At 40.8% G+C, this 23,707-nt stretch overlaps 1 protein-coding gene across 1 annotated transcript in view; it reads right to left on the bottom strand.

Moving 5' to 3' along the window:
* Window positions 1-23,707, bottom strand: part of ACVR1 (activin A receptor type 1) — an 87,343-nt gene that overhangs the window by 51,905 nt on the left and 11,731 nt on the right. Inside the window, exon 2 of the mRNA XM_047084121.1 lies at window positions 14,845-14,918. Coding sequence (XP_046940077.1) covers window positions 14,845-14,911 — 67 coding nt within the window. The 5' untranslated portion in view covers window positions 14,912-14,918. The remainder of the gene's footprint in view (window positions 1-14,844; window positions 14,919-23,707) is intronic.

Here is a 23,707-nt window from a genome sequence, read left to right as displayed (position 1 = left end):
TTTTCAAAGGTCAAAGATATCCCAGGATATACATCCTTAGAGAGGTTGCGTCTACTGACACTGGGTTGGGGCTGAAGGATTCATGTGAGGATGAAAGGGTAAATGAAAATAACGTTAAGAGAGTAGCTGTTCAGGGATTGATAATGGACTGAGGAGTATGCGCCCCTCAACTCACGGTGCCCATGGTGCAGTAGGAACACCCAGAAACGAGTAACCGTAGGCAACAGAGGCCTCACTCACTGATCCTATGGAAACGGACAGTCCTGGTAAGAAGAATTAACGACATCTTGTGGTTCTAATAAAAAAGGTCAAATTTTTTAAAAAAATAAAATAACAACAACAATGATTTCTTTAATGTGCTCTCAGAGTGAGCTCTGCTCTTAAAATTAGAGCCCTGGGGTGCCTGGCTGGGTCCGTCGGTGGAGCATATGACTCTCGATCTCAGGGTCAAGAGTTCAAGCCCCAAGTTGGGTGTGGAGCCTACTTAAAAATAGATAGATAGATAGATAGATAGATAATAAAATTAGAGCTGAAACTGAACTCTAGCTCACAGACATTAAGATGCGGACCCCCCCTTCCAAGGTCTCTAGCTTTTGACAGGATGTGGGGATGGCCTGACAGATGTTTGGAATGTAACCTACAGAATTTTGCCAGAATTGAGCAGCCCTGAGTAAATACCAACTTCAGTAAAGGTCAATTCACTATACCCAACTATGAGGCATGACAGGTTATAAACTGTAATCAGACCTTATCCTGTGGGGGTCATAAACGGAGTCAAAGGGATTCATTCATTTAGTAAACACTCTCCTTGAATCTTTACATCCCTCTACTAGTTGTATGTATGCAGATGGCCGAGGGCTGACTACCTTTAAACAGGTAATTCTTTTTAAGGTGTCAAAAACTAGAGTTTTCATATCCTCACCTCCACAGTCCAGAAAAAGAAAAAAGGGGAAGAAGGACGGTTGTCAGTGCTATGTGATAATTAATTTAATCTCTGATATGAGGAACCATGAGCTCAGTCCAGCTGTTAGCTAATGGGAAAGTACACAAGCTTTACCAGATTCACGTCCAATTTTGCTTCTCACCAGCATTTAATCTTCTTAAGTTGGGTATTTCCGTATAACTACTTAGAAGAGCCCATCATGAATCTATTTTTTATATACTGCCAGATATAAACGCAGACCCTAAATTCATAAGAATATAAGAATGACCACATATACCACACACATGCCTGCATGCACACACACATTAGTCAAATGCCACTTTGCCAGTTTCATCTGACAGAGTGGATTAGTCGAAGAGATGCCAAAGAGATTTCTGAGCTAGGATTACTAATTCAACAAAGAAGGTTAAAAGCAAGACAGCAGCATTTTCATATCTCAACATCCACAATTCTAAGGCACAGAGCAGGCCCCAGAATGCCCATGTCTCACTGTTTCAGTCTTGTCCAATTTTAGGAATAACCATAACATGTGTGGGCCTGTGATTTTTTATTTGGGGTGGGTTGGGGGTAGGGGGCACGCAGGGTGACAGAACTATTACAAAATCCCTTTTAGGGCCACGGGTAAGGGTCTGTGGACCTCGAATTTCTCCAACAGTGACATACACATAGTACACATCGAGGCACACCAAGGAATGGATAATCACCTTCCGTGACTGATTTCCAACAGTACAGACAGGAAACGCCGTATCTGATATGAAGCCCTTTGCACTTGCCTCTGCAAACAACTAGGAAGTGCCCTGGCAGAAGGCAGCAAGTCTACTCCACCTAATTGACATTCATTTAAATAATTCAGTAATTTAAATGTCAAGCCAGAGGTATTCCCTCTCTGCGAAGCTCACCCACATTGTTTGTTCTAAAAGGCACCTCCCAGCATTACTCAGTGTTATGGCTGGCACTGTGCGCCCTTTGTATCACCAGGACCAGGTCTGTGCAAACACACTCACAGGTCTGGCTGGGAGCCGCAGGGAGTTCTTGACGCCACCTGGGAGGACTGGGGGCTGGCTCCACAACCAGAGGTGCAGGCTCAGAAGCCCAAACCTCTTAAAAGATCTCGTTCTGGGCTCAGCCTCTGTGCACACCTACTCTCGTAGCCTCACGACAGACTGTCGTCACAGGAAGAAGCAGAGCAGAGAGCATCGTGGACTTTTTACGTCTGTCCACAGTTTGGAATGCTCTTGTACCTCGGAGTAAAAATCTTCACATTTATGTTTTAAGTGGGACTTGAGAAATCTAAGCACACCACCATGGGCTTATCCCCCACATTCTCAGTCATGCACTCCATAACGCTTTAAAGCATTTAAACTGATTACCATTCTAAATGGTGCACAAAACCTCACATCTCCCACTAAAGTTTGACACAAAAGACAAATGAGAAACTGCTACAAGTAAACCAGCCTGCAACTATCACCCCAGAGGTCAGCAAAAGGAACAGGCTGAATTTCTTAGAGGTTCACCTCCAAGTGGCACAGATGACAATATGGTTATTAGACTATTATTATAAAAGTCAGATAGCTCAGAACTATATAGGCTAAAAAAGGAACCCCAAACATATCTGGACTCCTTCCAACAGTATAAACGATTCATTCATTTGAAATGACAGCCTATATTAGGCTTATAGATATGGGAGTCCTTCCATGGCCTCCTAATCTGAAAGTGCAGCTTGGCACTTCTCCAGAATCGGAAAGCATTTGAGATCTCTGGCATTAAACAAAGGCTCAGTGATGGATTTTGCAATGCCAGGTATCACTGCCAGAAGCCTGCTTCTAAGACAGAAACACAAAGGTCAGTCTGCAATGCCTAGTGAAGGGCATTTGATGGTCTGGTGAGAAGGCAAGCTATATGCTCGGGAATACGGTACCCCAAACACCATTAAATGCTCTCATTATAAAACCCCCATCTAAGGAACCCAAATTCCATTTGTTTTTGTTTGTTTGTTTGTTTGTTTTTTACCCCTGATCAGAGAAACAGATATTTGGCAAAGTTGTAAAGCGAAGAAGAAAACATATTCCAGGAGTTAAGAAAGATTGAATAGGATCACATATAAATTAGAATAACAATGACATAAAATGATTTCAGGATTCCCAAGATTTTGAACTGATGATAGCTACAAATGTACCCTGCCTCCAGCGTTCTGGAACCGAGCAAATCACATCCCCATTCAGATGTAATCCTCTCTGTCTTCTGTGACTCTCCAAAGAGAGACAGGAGGGTTAATGTGGCCAGAAGTCCTTCCTGGTGGAGCTGATCCCCACGTCCTTAGGCTCCCCTCTTATCCCCTCCATTCTTGGGAGGCCTCTCCTGTTCCAAGATATCAGGTCCTTTAGGTAGGGAATTTCCTCCATGTGGAGTGCTTACCTCCCTCCCTGCCTACACTCCATTTACCTAGTTAGCATCTACCCTCTCTTAAAGAAGCCTTTGTTCACACACTCAAATTTAAAGTAAGAACCACCTGTATACACTCACACGCATGTGTCTGTCTGGCTACTGAATGTCCAAGTCTCTCCTCCGGACTAGGAGCGCCATGAGGGGAGGGACTGACCCTACTCTGCTCACTGTTACAGAGCCCCCGCCTGCTTCAGTGATTGACAGGAGTACAAGCCTGATGGATATTTGCTTCCGGATGAATTTTCTCTTCACGGAAAGGATTTAGAGGTGGGAAGAGACATGATGCTGGTTTTCAGAGCAGACTGAGCCTATAAAGTCTTTAAATGTCAGCAGAGATCTTAAGGCAAGGCTTAGTCACCGAGCCAGCATGTCTGTGCAAGCCATTTCTTCCTAGAGGAGTTCGCCATAGCGTCACATCTGTTCACCTACTCTGGCTTACAAGTGTAGAAAATTAATACTTGCGGTGTGGTACAGTAGGTGTTCTGTCTGCCTGGTTGTTAGAAGAAAGAGGTAAAATACAAAAGCCCCTAAAACAAGGACTTATTTAACACATTAATAGAACAGCAGGGCTTGTATGGATGGTCCTTCCTTGGATGGGTGACATGAGGACGTTTGGCTACTCTGATGCTAAGGTGACCAGAATGATCAAAACATAGTAAGTGCCTGGCCTCCGGCCACATTAGGGGAGTCATGCAGGACTTGTCTGCTCAGCAGTGAAAAAGACGCCCCTGGTATTTGCTGCCATTTTTCTCCTATCAGTGAAAGTAATGGCGTTTTCAGCAGGGAGTAGGGAAAGAGTGAATTACATCATTTTCCCCTTCTTGCTTTGCTGAAGGTGATAAGGATTCCTAAGTCATCCTGCATTTGAACTGCTGAAGCTGAGAGGGGGGAAAAAAAAAAAAAGTGCCATCTGTTTATTTTGTGTCTGAGCTGACTCCTTGTCTCTGAAATAATCCCTGTAAATGAAGCCCTATTGCAGCAGCCACACCTTCTATTTCAAAGCCAAAAACTTGGTCTGTGTTTAAGTGACTAACAAGTTAAAGCACATTGTGGGGTATTGACCTAAGACAATATTGGTCTGTCTTTTCCATGCGTTTTACGATTCCCAGAATGTAGCAAAGACATCGTTTTAATACTTGTACCATGTCAATGAAGCAACTCTTTAATAGGGGGAAAATAATGACCCTTTTCTTCATCATGTCTTCACACTTCTTCAATCTTCCCTTCAGAAAAACAAATGATTACAAAACCTAACGGAAATTACCTACTAAGGAATTCTCTTGGAGACCAGAAAGTATCCCCACCCCACCCCCATATATTGACAACGCCTGGCCCTGAGTGAATCTCCACTTATTGGAAGAGTAACAGAGAGTACCACAGCCTGAGGGTGGAGAGAAAAAGACCTGGTTGATTATAAACATTTCAGAGAAGCGATCCCTTTGTCATTTGGATTTGAAGAGAACCAGCGATGTGGTAACCATCTATCAAATGTTGAGGCTAGAAGCCCTGTTCACAGTGTGGGAAGAGGTGTGCTTGACTCATGTGGGTTCCACAGGCTAACTAGGGAGTACACGGCTGCTCTAGTAAGGGTTTCCTAGCCAAGCGCTGTATTGAAAATTTTGCCGTTACAGGAAACCTTAACCAAGGGCTCTGCGTGGTATAGGATGATGGGAAAGGAACTACAGTGTGGACTCAGCACAAGGCTCCCACCTCTATTTGCCCTTCTGTGCCCTAGCGGTGACTTGGCCTTCAAGGTTTTACTCACAATCAACAAACCACCACCACATCCCCAACAACCTTTCTGGAAGCTTTCAAACCACAGAGATAAATCCCTCAGAAGATGGGCAGGGCTCCAATTTGTTGAACAATAGTCTTAGAATGCCAGCCCCTAGGCAATGCAGTACCTGGAGTCAAAGGTAAAAATGTCCACAATTAGTTAAATTCCTCCTCTCTAGCTCCCTACTCTACCCCACCCCCAGAAAAATGCACGGAGAGAACAGGGGATTTCTAGACTACATTCTCTACAGCCTGCATGAAGCACAAGAGATTAAGCTATCCGAGGGTAAAAAGTGGGGGCACTGCTCAAGCCTCCGATACCGCTACCACCCTATCCCCCAATTTCCCAACTCACGTCCTAAGGCCCTATCGGGTCCAGAACTCCAGGGCAAGGTTAATTACGAGAGGAATCCCATGCCTTCAATCCCATGAATACATGTCTTGTGCATCTGTACTCCAGCCTTTAGCTTCATCTTTGCTTTGCATATCTTCTTTTCCCTATCAGTCTAACTAATATGGTCCACAAGAAGCCGCTAACTCCCAAATTCAATGCTTAAGAAGAAGATTGGCGTAGTAGTCAATAGACTAAAGGATCCTGCAGTCACCAGGCCATGGTTGAGTGGGGGTCATTTTGAGCTTATTCTTTTTTCAGCCCTGAGCCCGCAGAAAGGCTCCAGGTGCCTACGCTCAAGGTAGACACCGAAAGCATTTTTTGAGAGTGCTGTAGACCATAATTGGCTTTTCAAACCCTCTCTTCCCCCTCTGCCCCCAATCTCTGTGGCACTGCATACCATTCCCAGCTTCCACAATCATCTTGAACCTTGGCAGAAGAAAGGCAGCTAAATCTGAGATGTGTCACGAGGCCACTGGCTAGGGAGCAAGAATATCTAAACACAAACTAAGGCGAAAGCAGCAGGCCAGACTTTCCACAGATTCCCATCGGCTCCTGTAGCTTCAGGGCACTGACAGCCTGAAGGTAACCCAAGTATCTCCGAAGGGTCACTTTTAAATAGTAGCTTTAATACCCCCAGTCATTTCAGAAGTATTTCTTTCCAGAGCCCGCTTCCATCCACACTGACATGCCAACTGTGCCCAACAATGGCAAGCCCGCTGAAGACATGAAAGCCCAGAAGGAAAGGGAAGGATTCCCAAAGGGGCACAGGCAGCCCCATAACATGCTGTGATTCTATTCTATGGCCGCATTTGGACTGCTGAGAAAGAATAATCTAGCAAAGAGACACCATGCAGAAGTGGTCTACTGACAATCACTGGGGATTAAAGAACAGGTAGAAAATCAAACAAAATAGTTTAACGCCATGCCTCCCCGTTCTAAGACTGAAACAGCATAAACCCTGGATGGCTACCTTCCAGGAGTTTTTCAGGAAAGCTATTATCTCCAAGAGAGAACATATACCTCTCTCTCAGTCTACTGGACCACACTGTGGCTGAGCAAAGAGAACTAACTGTATGGTGTCTTCAGCACATACTGTATATCATGCAGCCACCGTGACCACCCACTAACCCCAGACGTGCCAAAGAGTACCGCTCAGAAGAGGCTGCTTTTTTTTTTTTTCTTCTTCCTTTTCAGCCAGGGCCAAAGTTTCTAAGATCTTCCTAAGAACCATTAAAATCCACGCAGCCCCTCACCTATCCACCAAGTTGAGTCCCCACTGTCCTAAATGGCAGTCGGCCAGGGGCTGGTGTACAAGGGACAGGTGCTCAGTGGGCTATTTTCAGTTGCTATCAGCTCAATCGGGAGCCGCACATGCTCAGTAGGCAGGCAAGCCTGGGTTGCATTTCAAACTCCGGGCAGCCAAGAGACGTACACCTTTCACAGCTGCCAGGGCAACCAGCTGCCCAGTGCTCCTCCCAAGACGGGAGCGATGAAAACAGTATAACCTGGCCAGCCAACATGCCAGCGAGCAAGCTGTACCTCGCATTTCACCGCCTGGGTTATTCTGAGCTGGGCTTATTGACACTCCATGGCAACACAGGAACAAAGGGCCAGCTAGAGGGATTTAAATGTCCTGCAAAAGTTGCTAGAAAAGTCAGCAGCTCAGGCTTCTGTTTGCATAATAAAAGTAGCAGTGGAATTATTATTAGGTTATTCTCAGTTGCCACTGCAGTTGTTATTCATGAATAATAATAACAAAGGTCTGTAACAGAGGTCTACTCTTTGAACTCAGGTTTTGTTTTTGTTGTTTGCCACCATTAAGTTGCCACAGTTGGGAGGCCTCCCAAACTACGGCATGTGGGCCTGTCCACCACCACAGGAGAACCAGTTTTCCTCACCCGTGTACCTCTCGCCTTGCCGTACCCCGTGATCCACTTCCGCTGCACAAATCTTTGCGAATGCAAACCACCCCTACTTAATCTTTCAATGGCTCTCACTCCCCTCAGGATAGGAAGCAACCACCTCAGTACCCCAGACCCTGCCAGGCCAGTAGGACCTGAACTCTCAACCCCGCTCCCTTCTCAAGACTGCGCTGGCCATGCTGGACCGTGCAGGTGGTGTCCTCACATTTCCCCCACCTCCACGACTTCTCTGGGTGGGGCCCGTCTCTGCATCAGAAGTCCTTCTCGGCCCTTCCTTTGCTGGTCTAATGCCCGTTCATCCTGCCAAACTCCTGCTCCCTGGACTGCTGTCCCCAGTCCCAGCCCAGTGTGATATGAAGGTCCTTCCTGTTGATATCCCCGGTGCTGTGCTTTAACCTTTGCCTTATCCAACCAGACTGTGACTCCTTGACAGAAGGAACCACTTCTAGTTATGCTGACATCACCAGCGCCTACCAGCATACTCGTGCTAATTAATCAGTCGGAGATTGTAAGACTGTGCTACAACTGATTCTTTTTTCCCAAACTCAGAATAAATTCTTCGAAAGATGTGCTCTTCTCATCACCTCAGCCCAGACCAGTCCCTGTCTCCTCTTTTTTTTTCTTATATTATAATAATTAGTATTGTAGCCAACATTATTTATTCATTCATTTGTCAAATATTCACTGAGCACCAGTTATATGCCAGGCACTGTCTTTGACACTGGGGATAAGATGGTGAACACCACTAAGTCTTGGCTTCCTACGCTCCAGGGCTCACTTTGCTTGTACTCCCCATAAACTCCTCACAACCACCCTGTCACTGTTTCCATCGCGCCGCTGCAGGAATAGACCCTGAGAAGTGAAATAACGTGCGCATGCGCGCGCGCGCACACACACACACACACACACACACACACACACACACAGACGCAGTGAAGACGAAGAACATGGCTCATGACACAGTCTCACTCTGTCTCACTCTGTCTCTCTCCTGAGAAAGGCCTGCTTCCTCTGCATGGCCAAGAGCCTTCCCTTCAGAAGACTCTGACTAACCACATCATTTTTACCTACCAAAAATTACCCTAACACTTTGCAAAACTGACATTGTGAAGCAGATGAATTAGGACACGATGTTGAAGATAAAGAGAAGCCATGACAATGTAATTCACCATGGCAGTGTGTAGTATTATAAACACACCAGATGAGTCCAATTCTAAACTGGACTATGGGTTTTTTTTTTTTTTCCTATCTATTCTTTACAACCTTTCTGAATGGATCCGATTCTTTTTTTCATACAAACTAGCTTGGTGTAGGTACCAGAATGTAGAAGGGGAAATAAATACAACTAACTAACTAAATAAGTAAGGCCACTCCCACTCCAAATCACCATTCGATTACAGGCAGAGGTGGTTGTTTTTGTTTCCTTAAGGTGATTTTCACCACCTCCTGCTCAAAAGAAATTTCATTCTTCCTCTTATTTCTTCCCTCCTGGCCACATCCCCCAAATTTCATATCCTCGGAAGGTCGGTGCTCCGCTCTAACCCATAACAAAGAATTAGATGAAGCATTACCGTGGATCTAGGAAAACACCCTGCTCTGCAGAGCTCAGATTCAGCTGATTAAAATCAGGCAGCAGCTGTTCCAGTGTTAACGACCAAGGCTGAGGAGGCACAAATGTAAACTTCCCTCTTCCTGTCAAACTACTGGCTCGGACAGAGAGGATGGTCGGGGCTTCATGAACTCGTGAAAAAAATAAAAGGTCCCAGGCCAGCTCTGCTGGAGAACGCACAGGTCGGTGGTCAGAGCTTTCACCTGAGGGCAGCAGGCACTTCCGGGCAGGGAGCTCCTAGGAGCAGACTGGAGTCACCTTTTTAAACCATGGGGCATGAACCATTCGTGGGTAGGGAAATCGATTTTGTGGTTGAAAACAAGGCCTCTTTTTTTTTCTTTTTAAATTAAAATAAAGCCGAATGGAATAAAAAAGAGAAGAAATGGGAGTACGTTAAACATAGTAAGAGTAGCTGCTGTTTTTGCACGAATTTTGTGTTTCAGATGTGTGTGGGTCCTACTCTAAAACGTTTCTAAATGTAGATGCGCTGGGTCCAACGCTAAAATGTTTCTTACTGTGAGTCACAGTGAAAAGTTTGAAAGTCACTCCGCCCTGTGTCTTACATGATCTTGGACTTGACATGAGTTCTGAGTAATTATGACTATTCCATATAATCATTATCTGTGGAAGCTTGCCTGAGGTCATGCTGGGCTGCAGAAGGAACTTCCTGAGGACGGGCTAATAGCGTTTTGGGAGTTACAAAGCAATTTTTTATTATGTCTTATTTTCCTTGGTGTTTGCTTCTTTCCAAGAGCGAAAGTTGCATATATGACACATCTACAAATTTCCTGCTTCGCAAGTTTTTCCATAAAGAGGAGATGGCAACCATCTTCTCATTCTTGAGACCTATCTTCATAAAAAGAGAAGCCGAGAAGCTATTGCGCTGCCCTCTCACTGCTGACCACAAGGAAATCGTTTCATGAGCGTGGGTCTTCGATTTGTTTTCACATCTGTTCAGTATTTGACTTAGATCGAATTTTTAGAGTCTTCTCCACCTCCTACTGCTACTACCCTCCTCTCATATAAATGCACTAAATATGAACATTTTATAATGTCCACTGGGGAAAAAAAATGGATGTGGCTTCAGTTTACCCACAGCCAAAACAAACATCTCCTAAGAAGAAAAAACTAAAAGGAAACTTTGTCGTAGTTCACCTGACATCAACTAACACACCACCAGTCTGTTAGAGAAGAAAATCTGACAATAAAGAAACAGTATCTTAAAAGTGTGCGCTTCGATCAGATATTTACACTTTAGGTCCTAGTAATGAGTGGCAAACAATAGCTCAATATTTCTCATCTCTCTCCCCAAAAAGTCTCTCATTTGATGATGTGTCAGTGAAAAAGATTTTATTCTGAACAGGGATAAATTATAGTAATGAGAAATGAGAGCAACAAATTTAATAAAGACATTTCTCTTACATTCACTCGCCCCTTCAAGAACTTCCTGAATCTTCAATAATGAGAAATTCAAAGAAAGGCTTATTCTATTCTTCTTCTACAGTCGCAAAGAGGGGCACCTTTGTGGACCCTAACAAAAAGTCCATTGAAGTTATCCCTTTCCTTCCCTCATTGGGTAATTGGGCTGGGAAGTCTTGAGTGGTGATGGCTTTGGAAATAATAAAATCAAGTCAGCCCACAAACTAATTTAGAACTTAGCACTCTTCTCTAGAACAGGCCAAAACCTCTTGCAACAAACCTCTGCAAAAGTCCAGTGCTCCCCGCTATAATAAAATCTAACTATGGCTTGCAAATTTGATAAAATGTGGGTCATCTTAGCTTAGAAATATTTCTGAAGCAATATTCCATTTTAAGTATTTGTGTCATGGACGTCACCTGCAAATGCTCTCAGGGACAAAGGGAAAGCCAAACATGGAGGTTCTGGAACAAAAATGGACTTCTCCCCAGTGGCATAATAGCAGTATTAGAGCATGATTAGTCTTATTAATGGGAAGGGATAGGAAGGATATACGGATAATTAGGACTCAAGTGCTCTTCTCGGTGAGAGCAAATAAAACTCTTCCTGCAGCTAGAGTTGTGTATATAATGAACATGAAAAATGAATATTGGTATGAGAGATGAGAAATAAAAAAACATAAACCCAGGTAAAGGAGCCTGATCATTTGCTCTCATCTCAGCTCTCAAACAGACTGGACTGAGGGGGAGTCTAGCATGCATCAGATATAATGTCAGTGTGGACGTAGCTAATTTAAGGTACAGAAAAAAAAAAGCAATATTCTGAAGAAGGTTGATAATGATTGAAGCTCTTGAATACCATTCCTTAAAGTATATTATACCTTTTTGTTGGCTGTGTAATCCTGAGCGAGAGTTTTAACCAATTCAAAGGCACATCCCCAAAAACCTATCTCATCAGGGTAATCATGAGAATTATGGGAAATAACTCATATAAAACATTTGGCATATATTAGCCACCACTCAATAAGTATTGCCTATGATCATCAAGAAGATAGTTATAGTAAGCAGTATTTTCCAGACCTATTTAGTCTTTTTTGACATGGAGTATTTAGGATTCCATACAACTTGAGAAATATTCTAAAGTACACTCATACTAACCAAACTCTACCAAAATCACTATTGGGGACCTATTATTTGAAGTGCACACTATTTCCAATCAATATTTAAGAAACATGTGGGAGTAATTTGGGAGACAAAGGGAAAGTTGTTGTTGTTGTTGTTGTTGTTGTTGTTGTTGTTGTTGTTTTCAATGAACTAAAAAGAGTACACTACCCAACAAAATATATTGGAATAAAATCCCTATGACTTTCTTATTTATGCCCCAGTAATGCCATCTAGCTCCACTGAAGCACAATCAATCAGGTGCCATAGCTACTTTGCAAACATCAAACATGGTTCTATTTCCTTTTAAACTTGGTAGTCTAAAGGTCTGCACTCAACAATCTTTGGAGCTAGTATAAAGATTTTAGTTATCTGCCCTATTATTTACCTCTTTTGGTGAAATATTTTGTACTTAACATTTGCTTTATGACTAATGTTGAATATATTAGAGTACATTACAATCAAGGGTTCTCAGTGTGGGTTTTTTTTTAATTCCTAGTAAATATACAAAAACAAAGAGTCTTTTCACAGAATATGCTATTGACAGTTAACAAGGAGTTGAGTCATGAAGGGAAGACAGGACTAAGGCAACTGTTATTAGGATTAGAGTACTCTAGGCTGTAGCAGGCACTGGATATTCTGGTTTAAAAAAAAAAAAGCTATTGCAACTAAAGAATAAAGAGTCCTTTTCCTTCCTTGTAAACATCCTAGTGGTGGTGATATGTTAAAGAGCAGGACTTCAGGGGCAATCCGTTTCCATTTCAGCCAGACTGACTTGTTTCATGACATATCTGCACTGGGGCTTTAGGGGGTCATCTGCCGGATTCTTTGGGCAGTTCAAGAGCTAAAAGCAGGAAAAACACAACCAATGACATGGTTGTTAATATTGACTCATAAACACCCTTTTCTCCTTTCTTCTCCATTCTTTCTCCACTTCTTCTCTCTTCATACTACATACCCACAACCACAGGCCCACCCATGATATCAAATGAAACCAGTAAGAACTGCTTAATACCATACGAAACTGATACTATATCTAGGGAAGGGAATGGAATTTGGAGGGACTTTGTGCCACAATATTCTGTAGATTTTTTTTTTCCTAGTTGCCATAGTTTAGCAATTACACAGAGGAGGAAAATTCCTGTTTTCCTGTTGGGTCTCCAGATATTGTCAAATGTTCCTTGGAGAGTAAAATAACTCCCAGGTGAGAACGACTGGTAAAATTTGACTGTTAAAAATATGAACTACCATCAAATTTTTCCAACCCAATTCTTACTAATTCTTACAACTTAGGACCCAACCTTTCCTCTGATTTAAACACCTCCAATTCTTTTCAACTTACCACAGGGGATCCTTAATTTATATCTTATCTTATATATTTATATCTTAATTTATAATTTCTCGGTACTGTAGCATTATTGAAATGTTTTTAACACTGCTTAGAACAGAATCTAGACTATAGATACCTAAATTGGTTACAACGGCACTGTCCAACAGAAACTTAATGTAAAGCCCATTACGTAGTATTACATAATGTAATATTATTGGATAAACATAGGAGAAAATCCAGATGACCTTGGGTACGGCAATAATTTTTTAGAGGCACAATCTATGAAAGAAATAATAAACTGGACTTCATTAAAATTTAAAACTTCTGCTCTGTGAAAGACAACATCAAAAGAATGAAAAAGCAAGTGACAGAATGGGAGAAAATATGCGCAAAAGACACACGTGATAAAAGACTGTTATTCAAGGGGCGCCTGGGTGGCGCAGTCGGTTAAGCGTCCGACTTCAGCCAGGTCACGATCTCGTGGTCTGTGAGTTCGAGCCCCGCGTCGGGCTCTGGGCTGATGGCTCAGAGCCTGGAGCCTGTTTCCGATTCTGTGTCTCCCTCTCTCTCTGCCCCTCGCCCGTTCATGCTCTGTCTCTCTCTGTCCCAAAAATAAATAAACGTTGAAAAAAAAAATTAAAAAAAAAAAAAAGACTGTTATTCAAAATGTGCAAAGAACTCTTACAACTCAAAAATAAGCAAACGAACAACCTGATTAAAAATTGGGCCAAAGATCTTAACTGCTACCTCACCAAAGAAGATAGAAAGATGGCAAATAAGCATATAAAGGCATATGCTCCACGTCAGATGTCATCAGGAAAATGCAAATTAAAACAACAATGAGATACCGCTACACGCCTATTAGAGTGGCCAAAATCCAGAATCAATGACAACACCAAATGCTGCTGAGGAATTGGAGCAACAGGAACTCTCTCTTATTCATTGTTGGTGGGAATGCAAATGGTAGAGTCACTTTGAAAGACAATTTAGAGGCTTCTTATAAAACTGAACATACTCTACCATAAAATCCAGTAATCACAAACCTTGGTATTTACCCAAAGGAGCTGGAAACTTCTGTCCACACACAACCTGCACACGGATGTTTAGAGCAACTTTATTCCTAACTGCCAAAACCCAGAAGCATCCGATGTGTCCCTTCAGTAGGTCAATGGATAAATAAAACTGTGGTACATCCAGACAATGGAATATTATTCACTGCTAAAAGAAATGAGCCCTGAAAAGACACAGAGGAACCTTAAATGCCTACTCACAAGTGAAAGAAGCCAATCCGAAAAAGACTACATATCATACGATTCCAACTATATGACATTCTGGAAAAGATAAAACTATGAAGGCAGTAAAAAGATCAGTGGTTGCCAGTGGTAAGGAGGGTGGGGGGAAGGAATGAACAGGTGGAGCACAGGGGGTTTTTAGGACAATGAAGTACTTTGTATGGTACTATAATGGTGGATACATGTCATTATACATCTGTCCAAACCCACAGAATGCACAACACCAAGAGTGAACCCTAACGTAAACTACGGACTTGGATAACTATGACATGTCAGTGTAGGTCCATCAATTATAACAAGTGTACCACTTTGGTGGGGGGATGTTGGTGATGGGGAAGGGTCCGAATGTGTGGGGGCAAAGGGTATATGAGCACTCTCTATACCTTCCTCTCAATTTTGCTGTGAACCAAAAACATGACTTTAAAAAAATAAAGTCTTAACAAAGGGGGAGAATGGAGGAGTGTGAAGTGTGACAGGATTAAGAACAACCTAGTTCACAGAGAGCCAAACACTACACAGAAACTTACCCTACTCCAAATAGCTGTGAGACACTTACCTTCCATACTAGGGGAAGGGAAAGCAATCATCATTAGCACAGGAAGAATCATCACTCCATCTACCATTGTACAACTGTGGAGGAAAAATAAGACATATAAGTAAAACAAAAAATTTAACCGTAGGATGACAAATTAAATTAAGCATACTATCTTCAAACTGCCATTCAAGGCCTTTCTTACAAATCCCCCTCACATATGTCGCCTTATTTCTTGGTAAATTTAAACATATACCCTTTACGTATTTCTAAACAAATCATCTTAAGGACTTAATCAGATTTACCTCCCACTGGTGGCCACTCTAAGGCAGCTGCGACTTTCTCTGAGTCCAGAGGGTCTACCCTCTTAGAGGCAACTCAATAAGGACATAAAAAATTCCCAGCTAGAAGGCTAAGCATTCCCAAAGAATTTTAAGCTAGAATTTTATCTTATCCTATGAAATGCAAAATTGGCACTAAATTTAAAACCTCTGAGAAATATGAATAGACTGTTGTAACATGATGTTAAAGATTAAGTGACTGAATAATTCAAGCATAATTTTTGAACCTTACTTCTACTTTAAAAGAATTAGAGGTAGAGCATCATCACACAGCCCAAAAGGGGAACAACAACAACAACAAAAACAACACAAAAAAACCTACAACGTATCCCTCATCTATGACAAAGCAATGCAGGATAGACACAACCAGGATAGGAAGAAATCATGTAAATGTGAAATACATCAAACTATATAATCAAGAGAAAGTAAGATACCAGATATGAGTTTCAAGTTGACATTGCCCTAAATTGGCAAAAGCTCAATTTTCTAAGCCAAAGGACTACAACAAAGAACTTTTTAATAATAACTTAAATAATTCCTGCAAAATTTTGGGAATATGATGAAGAGTCTGGTTATACTAATTCTTTAGTACAAAAAATAATTTTTAAAAATTAAACCTTTGATTAGTTGTGATTTTCTGGATGGTAAATAAACAAGAAAACTGGTCAAGTTCTTTAATGCACACGTTAGTGTGCTATCTTACACTTAGAGCTCAAAGCAAAGAGCAAAAGCCTATTGCTATCTAAGCTGTCTGGAGTGGACACCTTCTGGTTCATATTAAAATCAAAAATTTTGGTTGGTGGTCAGACTGTTCATTCTCCACGTCCCCATCTTATCTTACCACCCTCATCTCAATTGGTCCATAATTATATTTCAGTCCACCCCTTCTCTAATAGCAATGTAAGGAATAGCAACGTAAGGAAGAAGCAATGTACCTTCTTTTTACACTTTTTAAAGCACACGAAACTTTAGTGTCCTCTTTTACTGTTATTATTATGTCCATGTTCACAAAGATCTTTTCTATGACAAGCCCCTGATTTGTGGCATATAAGTGGCTCATGTGGCTGCCAGTGTCGTCACAACCAGATACAGACTCCTCCATCACCATCTTGTCTCCACGCCTTTGAACGGGGAGCGCACTGCTGGTTCCCTCTGCCTCAACGGCCCTAAGCGTCCTCTTCTACCCTTCTTCTACTTACTCCCCTCCTCCTGTCATTCATGACCTAGCTCAAAAGGCAAACATTTGGTGAAACACCTCTCCATCAGCAGTCACTTCTAGCACCCAGCACTGGGCTAACACCACTTGAAATCAATTACTTGTCTAAGTCAGTCTCCAATGCTAACCTTCCTGTCCCTAAAAGAGGTACATGGATCCTAGGGTCATGCAAGAACATTTACTGAATTACAGGATGAAAATACAGATCTTACTCTTATTACGATGGGGTTACATCCTGATAAATCCATCCTAAGTTGAAAATATCAGAAGTGGAAAATGCATTTAATACACTTGGTCTACCAAACATCAGAGTTCAACCTACTCCACCTTAAATGTGTTTAGAACACTTAACATTAGCCTACTGTTGGGCAAAATTATCTAATGCAAAGCCTATCAAAGCTTGTTTTACAATAAGGTATTGAAAACCTCATGTAATGTATTGAATACAGTACTGAAAGTGAAACACAGAATGGTTCTCGAGGAACAGAATGGTGGTAGGTGTGTCAGTTGTTCACCCTTGTGACAGCGTGGCTGGGAGCTGCAGCTCACTGCTGCTGCCCGGTGTCACGAGAGAGGGTCATACCACATATTGGTAGCCCAGGAAAAGACCCAAGGATCCAAAGATCAAAATTCGAAGTACAGTTTCTATTGAATGTTTATCACTTTCACATCATGGCAAAGTCAAAAAAATCTCTAAGTCAAACCCGAAGATCAAAATTCGAAGTACAGTTTCTACTGAATGTTTATCACTTTCACATCATGGTAAAGTCAAAAAAATCTTTTAGTCAAACCATGAGAAGTCAGGGACTGTATATACTAGAATTTGTATCCTATGCAAAATCTAATAGAGCGATAAATAACTTGAGGCTTTATTTGGTGTCTCTCTCAGTTCCTTTGACAGTCTAGTTCAAAAGATGTCTTCCAGAAAGAAATGTGGACATGATTTGCTTAGAGTATAGCTATGTACTATACTTCTGAGGGTCAATTTAAGTATGTTATGAAACAAGCCCTCCCCAGATTACAAGTGTTCTAAAACTACAGATTGAATATATTATTAATGAAAGCACCAGAAAGAATAAGAAAATGGTGGAGTTGATATCTCTATTCCTAGTGGTTGTTTGTTAATCACTTTACTAGAAAAAAAGCAGTTAATATTCAGTTCAATCTGACAAGAAGCAGGCTCCCCAAATTCAAAATTAAAAACTACTTGAAAATGGATTTGCTTCCAGTATCATAAACAGTAAACATTATCCTGAATAATACAATGTTATCACCATTAACAATACCTTAAATATTTCACTGTCAATCTTTTTAAAATTTCTATTTTATGTATATTATATCATACATAGTTTTTATTTTATATGAAACTTACAAGCAACACACACAGTGAGGGTGCATGCTTAAAAATATTTTTAATGGATGGGATAAGTCCTCAAAAGCCTTTGAAAACCACTGGACTATCTTGTTCTTATCTGTGAATTCCCAATTCTCCTTTCCTTCCTTCCTTCTTTTAATACCTATTAAGGGTCTACTCATGTATTAGACATTAGAAACTTAAAATGATAAAGATATATAAACATAGCCCTTACTATCATGGAGCTTTCATCTATGGTGATAATCAAATAGTCATCCAAATGATTTTATAATTAAAAACTAAATGAAGTGCCAGTTATAAAAAAACAAATGGGTTAAATAGGACTGCTAACAAAATAACTTGAGATTTTCTGGGTAGAAGAGCTTCCCCAGGAAGGTTATATCTAAATAGGAATCAGGAAGATGAGTAGAAGATACCAGAACAAGGATGAGTGTGTAAGCATGCGTGTGTGTGTGTGTGTGTGTGTGTGTGTGTGTGTGTGTGTATGCATGTGTTGGGGTGGGTAGCACCTTGAGGTGGAGGGTTGCATTTAAGGAGAAAGGCGCAGCTTCTCAGCTTACGCAGAGGCCCTACAGCCAGGACAAGCATGAAGTCCTACAAATTTACGCATATTTCAGAAGTGAAGAAAAAAGCCAGGCTGGGTCACAGCCAGCCTAGAAAGAAGAGTTAAAGAGGGTGGAGAAACCCAAGAAGGCTGAAGGTAGGCAGAGGAGGAACTTCGATAAGGCACAAAAAGCCCAGGGATGCCCTCCACTCACTCACCTCTGGACATTCTTGCCAACCATGCTCCTCTCCCTTCTCACATCTGGTCCCTAACTAACCATCCATTTTCCCAGGCACTCTGACCAGCCGGCTTCCTAGCTTTGTATACATGATGCTCTTCAAGAGCAGGCCCTTTTTTTTAGAGTCCAACCTGGCTAATTCCTATTCAGCCTTCAAGTCTCAACTATCACCTCCTTCTAGACTGTCCTTGCCTCAACCCTCACAGCCCTCATTACACTTTCATATACCACTTTGTTAATTTTCATTCACAGCACTTATCATAATTAATAATTATGTGTTCATACCCGTGTGTGCTTTTGAACATCTGTCTCCTCACTAGACTCTAGATTCTGTGGTAGCAAATTCTACAGTCAATTTTATTAACCACTACCAAGTAGATGAACATTAAATATCACTAAATTCAAAATTTCCCTGAAATAATCAGCTCAATTTAAGTTTAAATTCTAAAGAGTTAGCTATCACTCCCAAGTCCCAACACACAAGCACATACACACTGCAAAGAAATGACAGGATTAAGATATTTATCATCTCTGTGACTTTAATCTCTACCATTTAGTTTGGGTACTAATAGAAGTCAGCAGTTAATAAACTTCAAAATCAAGAATCTTTCTACTATTAAAAAAAAACCCTAAAAGACTAAAATTAAAAGACTATCACCATTGGCAATTTTTCCTGTCACAAAGCCAACAAAAGCCCATGCCCCAAAATACATTTTAACATATTATGATCATGCAAGCAAAATTAATACATTGATATTAGGCTCATAAATGGAAAACAGGAAAAAAAAGAATTATAAAGTTAATCTCCCAATCTAGTCTGTTTATAGGATAGATAACTCAAACCTGCCATAATAAAAAAAAAAAAATCTTTGGAAAAAAATATGAGCATCGCTACTGGTTGCCATTTTGTTCAGTGTCTGGAGTGTCTGCTAACCAGTTAATTCAGCTATTAAAAACAGTACATCTAAAAGGAAAGGGGAAAAGAATGTAGAAAGGAGAATGTTCTGGAATATATTCCCTGGTCATATTTTAATTATAAAAAAAAAATCAGTATCCCAAAGTCCCAACTTGAGGCCTCAAGGACCTATTCCCAACTTTAAAATACACTGAAAAGAAAATACTGTTTTTAAAGGTAAATTTTCAATTATCCTGCTCTCAAGTATTTCGGCGTATGAAGTTTCAGATGTAGGTTGGCAAAAAAGAGGGACTGGTAGTGGAAAAAGAGAGGAACAATAATTCAATAGTTTGGGGATGCCTCACTCCACTGGCTTTCACACTTTTTGGTCTCAAAATAACTTTACAGTCTTGAAAAGTATTGAGCCCCTTAAGGAGCTTGCCAATGTGAGCTTTATCTATCAATATTTACTCTATTAGAAATTTAAACTGAAGAATTTTTTAATACTGTATTTGTTTTAAAATAACATTAAACATGCTGGAGTGCAAAGGTGATTCAGTCAGTTAAGGGTCCAACTCTTGATTTCGGTTCAGGTCATGATCTCACAGTTTGTGAGACTGAGTCCTGTGTTGGTCTCTAGGCTGACCATGCACAGCCCAGGTGAGATCCTCTCTCTTTCTCTCTCTATGCCCCTCCCCCATTCGTGCGCACACCTTCTCTCTCTCTCTGTCCCTCTCTCTCAAAATAAATAATCAAATAATTGTTTAAAAAATAGAAATAAAATAACAATAAACATACTACCCTGTCCAAAAAAAGGTAGTAAGAAAAGTGGCATTATTTTCCATTTTTGCAAATCTCTATGTTTGGCTTAGTAGAAAACAACTGGATTCTCTTATATAATTCTGCATTCGATCTGCTATGCCATGTTGTACTTGTTGAAGTACATATAGAAAATACAACCTTGCACATATGTATCAGAGGAATCAGAGAGATGATTGATATATAAACATTCTTGGAAGGACCTCTTGGAACCACTGAGAACATCACAGAGACTCCACGAAATTCTGGACACTGAGAATCATTGCCCTACTCTTTTAAATGTTCATTCTTTCTACCATACCAGACAACCAGATGGTACCTGATATTTTAGGATAAGCATTTACCCAATACATGACAAAAATGTTACTGTTCTATAGCTTTAGAAATCTCATTAACTTCTCTATCATCAAAGAAGTCAACAAGTCTAATGGTCAAGGAAGAAGGCATTAGACTTTTGTTTGGAATGTAGGAAGAATACTTTATGTACACAACTAAATATTTTTTACATGTGACATAAAACCTGTGATAAGAAGGTACTCAACTGTTCATCTACTTTGGTTGAACCAAAATCCATATGCAATGTTCTACGGTTAGCTAACTGAAAAATCATAGACTACTGGGGATTCCAGTTTATTATCTGAAGGGTACAGAGTATAAATTTTTGCCTCCAGTATATGTCATCTCCTTTCTTTTCTTGGATAAGGTCTTCTATCCCTAGTAATTGATCTGTCTTTCCTTTAGACACAAGGGAAAGAGCTATTCAGAAAAAGTTTAAGGACCCACCCATGTTAACTAAGGTACCCTCTTTAAATCAGCACCATCTCTTACAATGTCTCAGGACTACTCTTAGTTAGGAAAAGGAACAGCCCCATGATTTTCTACTACAAACAGGTATATCACCACGGCAGAACAGATCCGCTTCCAAAATCCCCTGGTACTTTTTAAACTCCATTTATAGATCAGACATATCCAGTCAAAGAGCTCAATTTCGAACACGTGTGGGCTTGAGACCAAGTATGGCACTTGTTTTACGCATCACAATTTTACAGCTGGACAGGAGCCAGAGACACATTGTAATACATTAACTCCTCTCCCCCCAAAATCACAAAACGCTTTGATATTGATCACAGAATAAACAAGAGGATAATACACTTCTATATTCAATTTTTGGAACTCATATTAAGCAATCTAGTTGCTAATCCACTATTAGAACAAAGGATATTCCTAAAACCTAGACTTAAGGACAGCAAACAGCTTGTTATCTGCGATGTTGGAGACGAAGGAAAATTGTAAGGTGAATTAAGATACTTTCCCATCAGAAAGGTCTACAAAATGTTCATTGTCTGGACCAGTCTAAACTCATTTGGTCTGTCCATTTGTTCAACACATAATTTACTGAGTACTTACTTAATAGGGACTTTCTTGATACTCTCCTCAATTCATCTTCTAACAATCTCCAAGTTAGAAAGAATCTTAAAAGCCGAGGTTGTACACCCACCTCTCCCAATTTTGAATAACTTTTACACCATCTACATGCGGTTGTTCTCTCATCACTGGTGAGGGTTGTCACTACTTTTCCAGTTTTTTTCTTTGTATTTCTTTATTGGTCTCTGCCATGCCTTCCATTAGGAAAACAAATTCAGTCTCTTTAATATAAAAGGTACAGGCAGAGCAGGAAAAGGAGCAAGAGTAATTCTGTTTTCTCTTGTTACCGTTTAACATTACATAGTTCTCACCCTAACAGTAGTGGCACATACTAACTAGTCAGACACTGTGCTTAGAGATCATATGCACTGTCTCATTCAATCTCTCCCCTAAACACTCTTAAAATAATACTCATATTAATCCCATTTTACAGATAAGAACATGAGTGGGTAGAAGTAACTTGCTAAAGGACACAAGATTAAACCCAAGACCACCTGACCAGAGTTCAGGTGTTATTAAACCATGACTTACAACCTTCATTAAACCAGTCAGCCACAGTTTAGCAATGTGTGTTTGTCATCCTTAACATTTTATCCAAGTTTCAACACATTCTGTGCTTTAACCATCTTGATTTTCCTCTTAGAAAATAATCTTTACTCACGGCTATTTGGACCATCTTTCAATCATGCCCTCTTTCCGCCGCTCTAACCTCAAAATTAATTTCATAGGCTCTGCAAACTCAGATTATCTCTGCACTCCTGAAAACAAGATCTAAATGTGAAAGGAAAACCAAGCCACTCTGATACTGTTCATCAAGTTGTTTCCATCTCCCACCTCTCAATCCACTCTCTGGTTCTCCTGTAGCTCACATCTCAATATGAAAGCAGAAATTAGTGTAAGCCAGGCACATTTGGGACAGAGTTAGTAGTAAGACAAATTCTGGACATAAAACTTTGCAGGAGGGTATACTTAAAACAACCACCCCCAAGTAGGACAAAAATCATCCATTATGTACCAACAATTCTGTCTCTTCTATGCTCAACAGGCAGAGAGACAACCCAAGGACAGCTTGCTCGCAACTACCTGGACCTGTGGAAGGGGTGAAAAGAGGGCTGTCAGCTACGCTGGGAAGAAAAAGAAAAAAAAAAAAAAGCTAACCCGAAGCCATCATACCATATAAGTCAGGGACTTTTCTCCAGTTCACAAATGACCTGTGAAATATATTTAACACCACACTGTGTCTGAACTGGCAATGTGTAAGTTGCCAGGGCTTGGTTTTATATAGACTTCACTGCTGCTGGAGGGTTTCTGGTGGGATGTTACTTTCAGAATATTAGCATGTAATTTGATCTTCCGCGATAGATGAATACAAATAGCTTCTTGGACAAGTCCTATAGAACTGAAACCCAGCCCCTGGATCAGTCCATCCTGTAGTTAGAGGAAATAATTACAGATTATTTCAGGAAAGAAAGGGTTTTGACTGAAAGAGTTACACTACAAACATTCCAGCTGTGACAGATGGACCCAAGATAAGGCTTGGAAAGGAGGGGAAAAGAACAATATAATCTGAACGGGCTTTGGGGGGTGGGGAAGATGAGCCTTCATTGAATGAAAAGTGAAAGGTTTAAGTTAGGCTAGCATGTAAGAACCAAAGAGTCCCCAGTAAATTTATTTTAAATGCATACAGGACAAAACTGACTTTGCTGCACCCCTACCCAATTTACAGATAATACTAAGTAAAGCTTCTGAGATTTTGATGTTGTGATCACCCACTGCATGCCTTACTGGTATCCAAAGACTAGGTTTTATTTCAACACGCTTGACTGCATGGAAACTGTCCCTCATTTTCCACTTCGTTCCCTGTGTATCAAATAGCCATGGCTCTCCTGCTTTGTTTCAACTTACAGGACCCCATCAACTCCCAGCTGTTTTGTTATATTCTCCTAGGTAGCTCAGGGCTCATGCCTCTCCCTCTAGTTCACATACTATGACTGGAACGATTTTTCCTTTTTTTTACCCAGTGGTAGGAAGGAC

The sequence above is a fragment of the Lynx rufus genome, unplaced genomic scaffold (genome assembly GCF_022079265.1).
Source record: "Lynx rufus isolate CCGP_SWC_20201006 ecotype Redwood Valley unplaced genomic scaffold, mLynRuf1.p SCAF_2, whole genome shotgun sequence".
Taxonomy (NCBI): Eukaryota; Metazoa; Chordata; class Mammalia; order Carnivora; family Felidae; genus Lynx; species Lynx rufus.
Note: the sequence above shows the minus strand (reverse complement) of the source record. Positions and strands in the feature narration are given on the sequence as shown.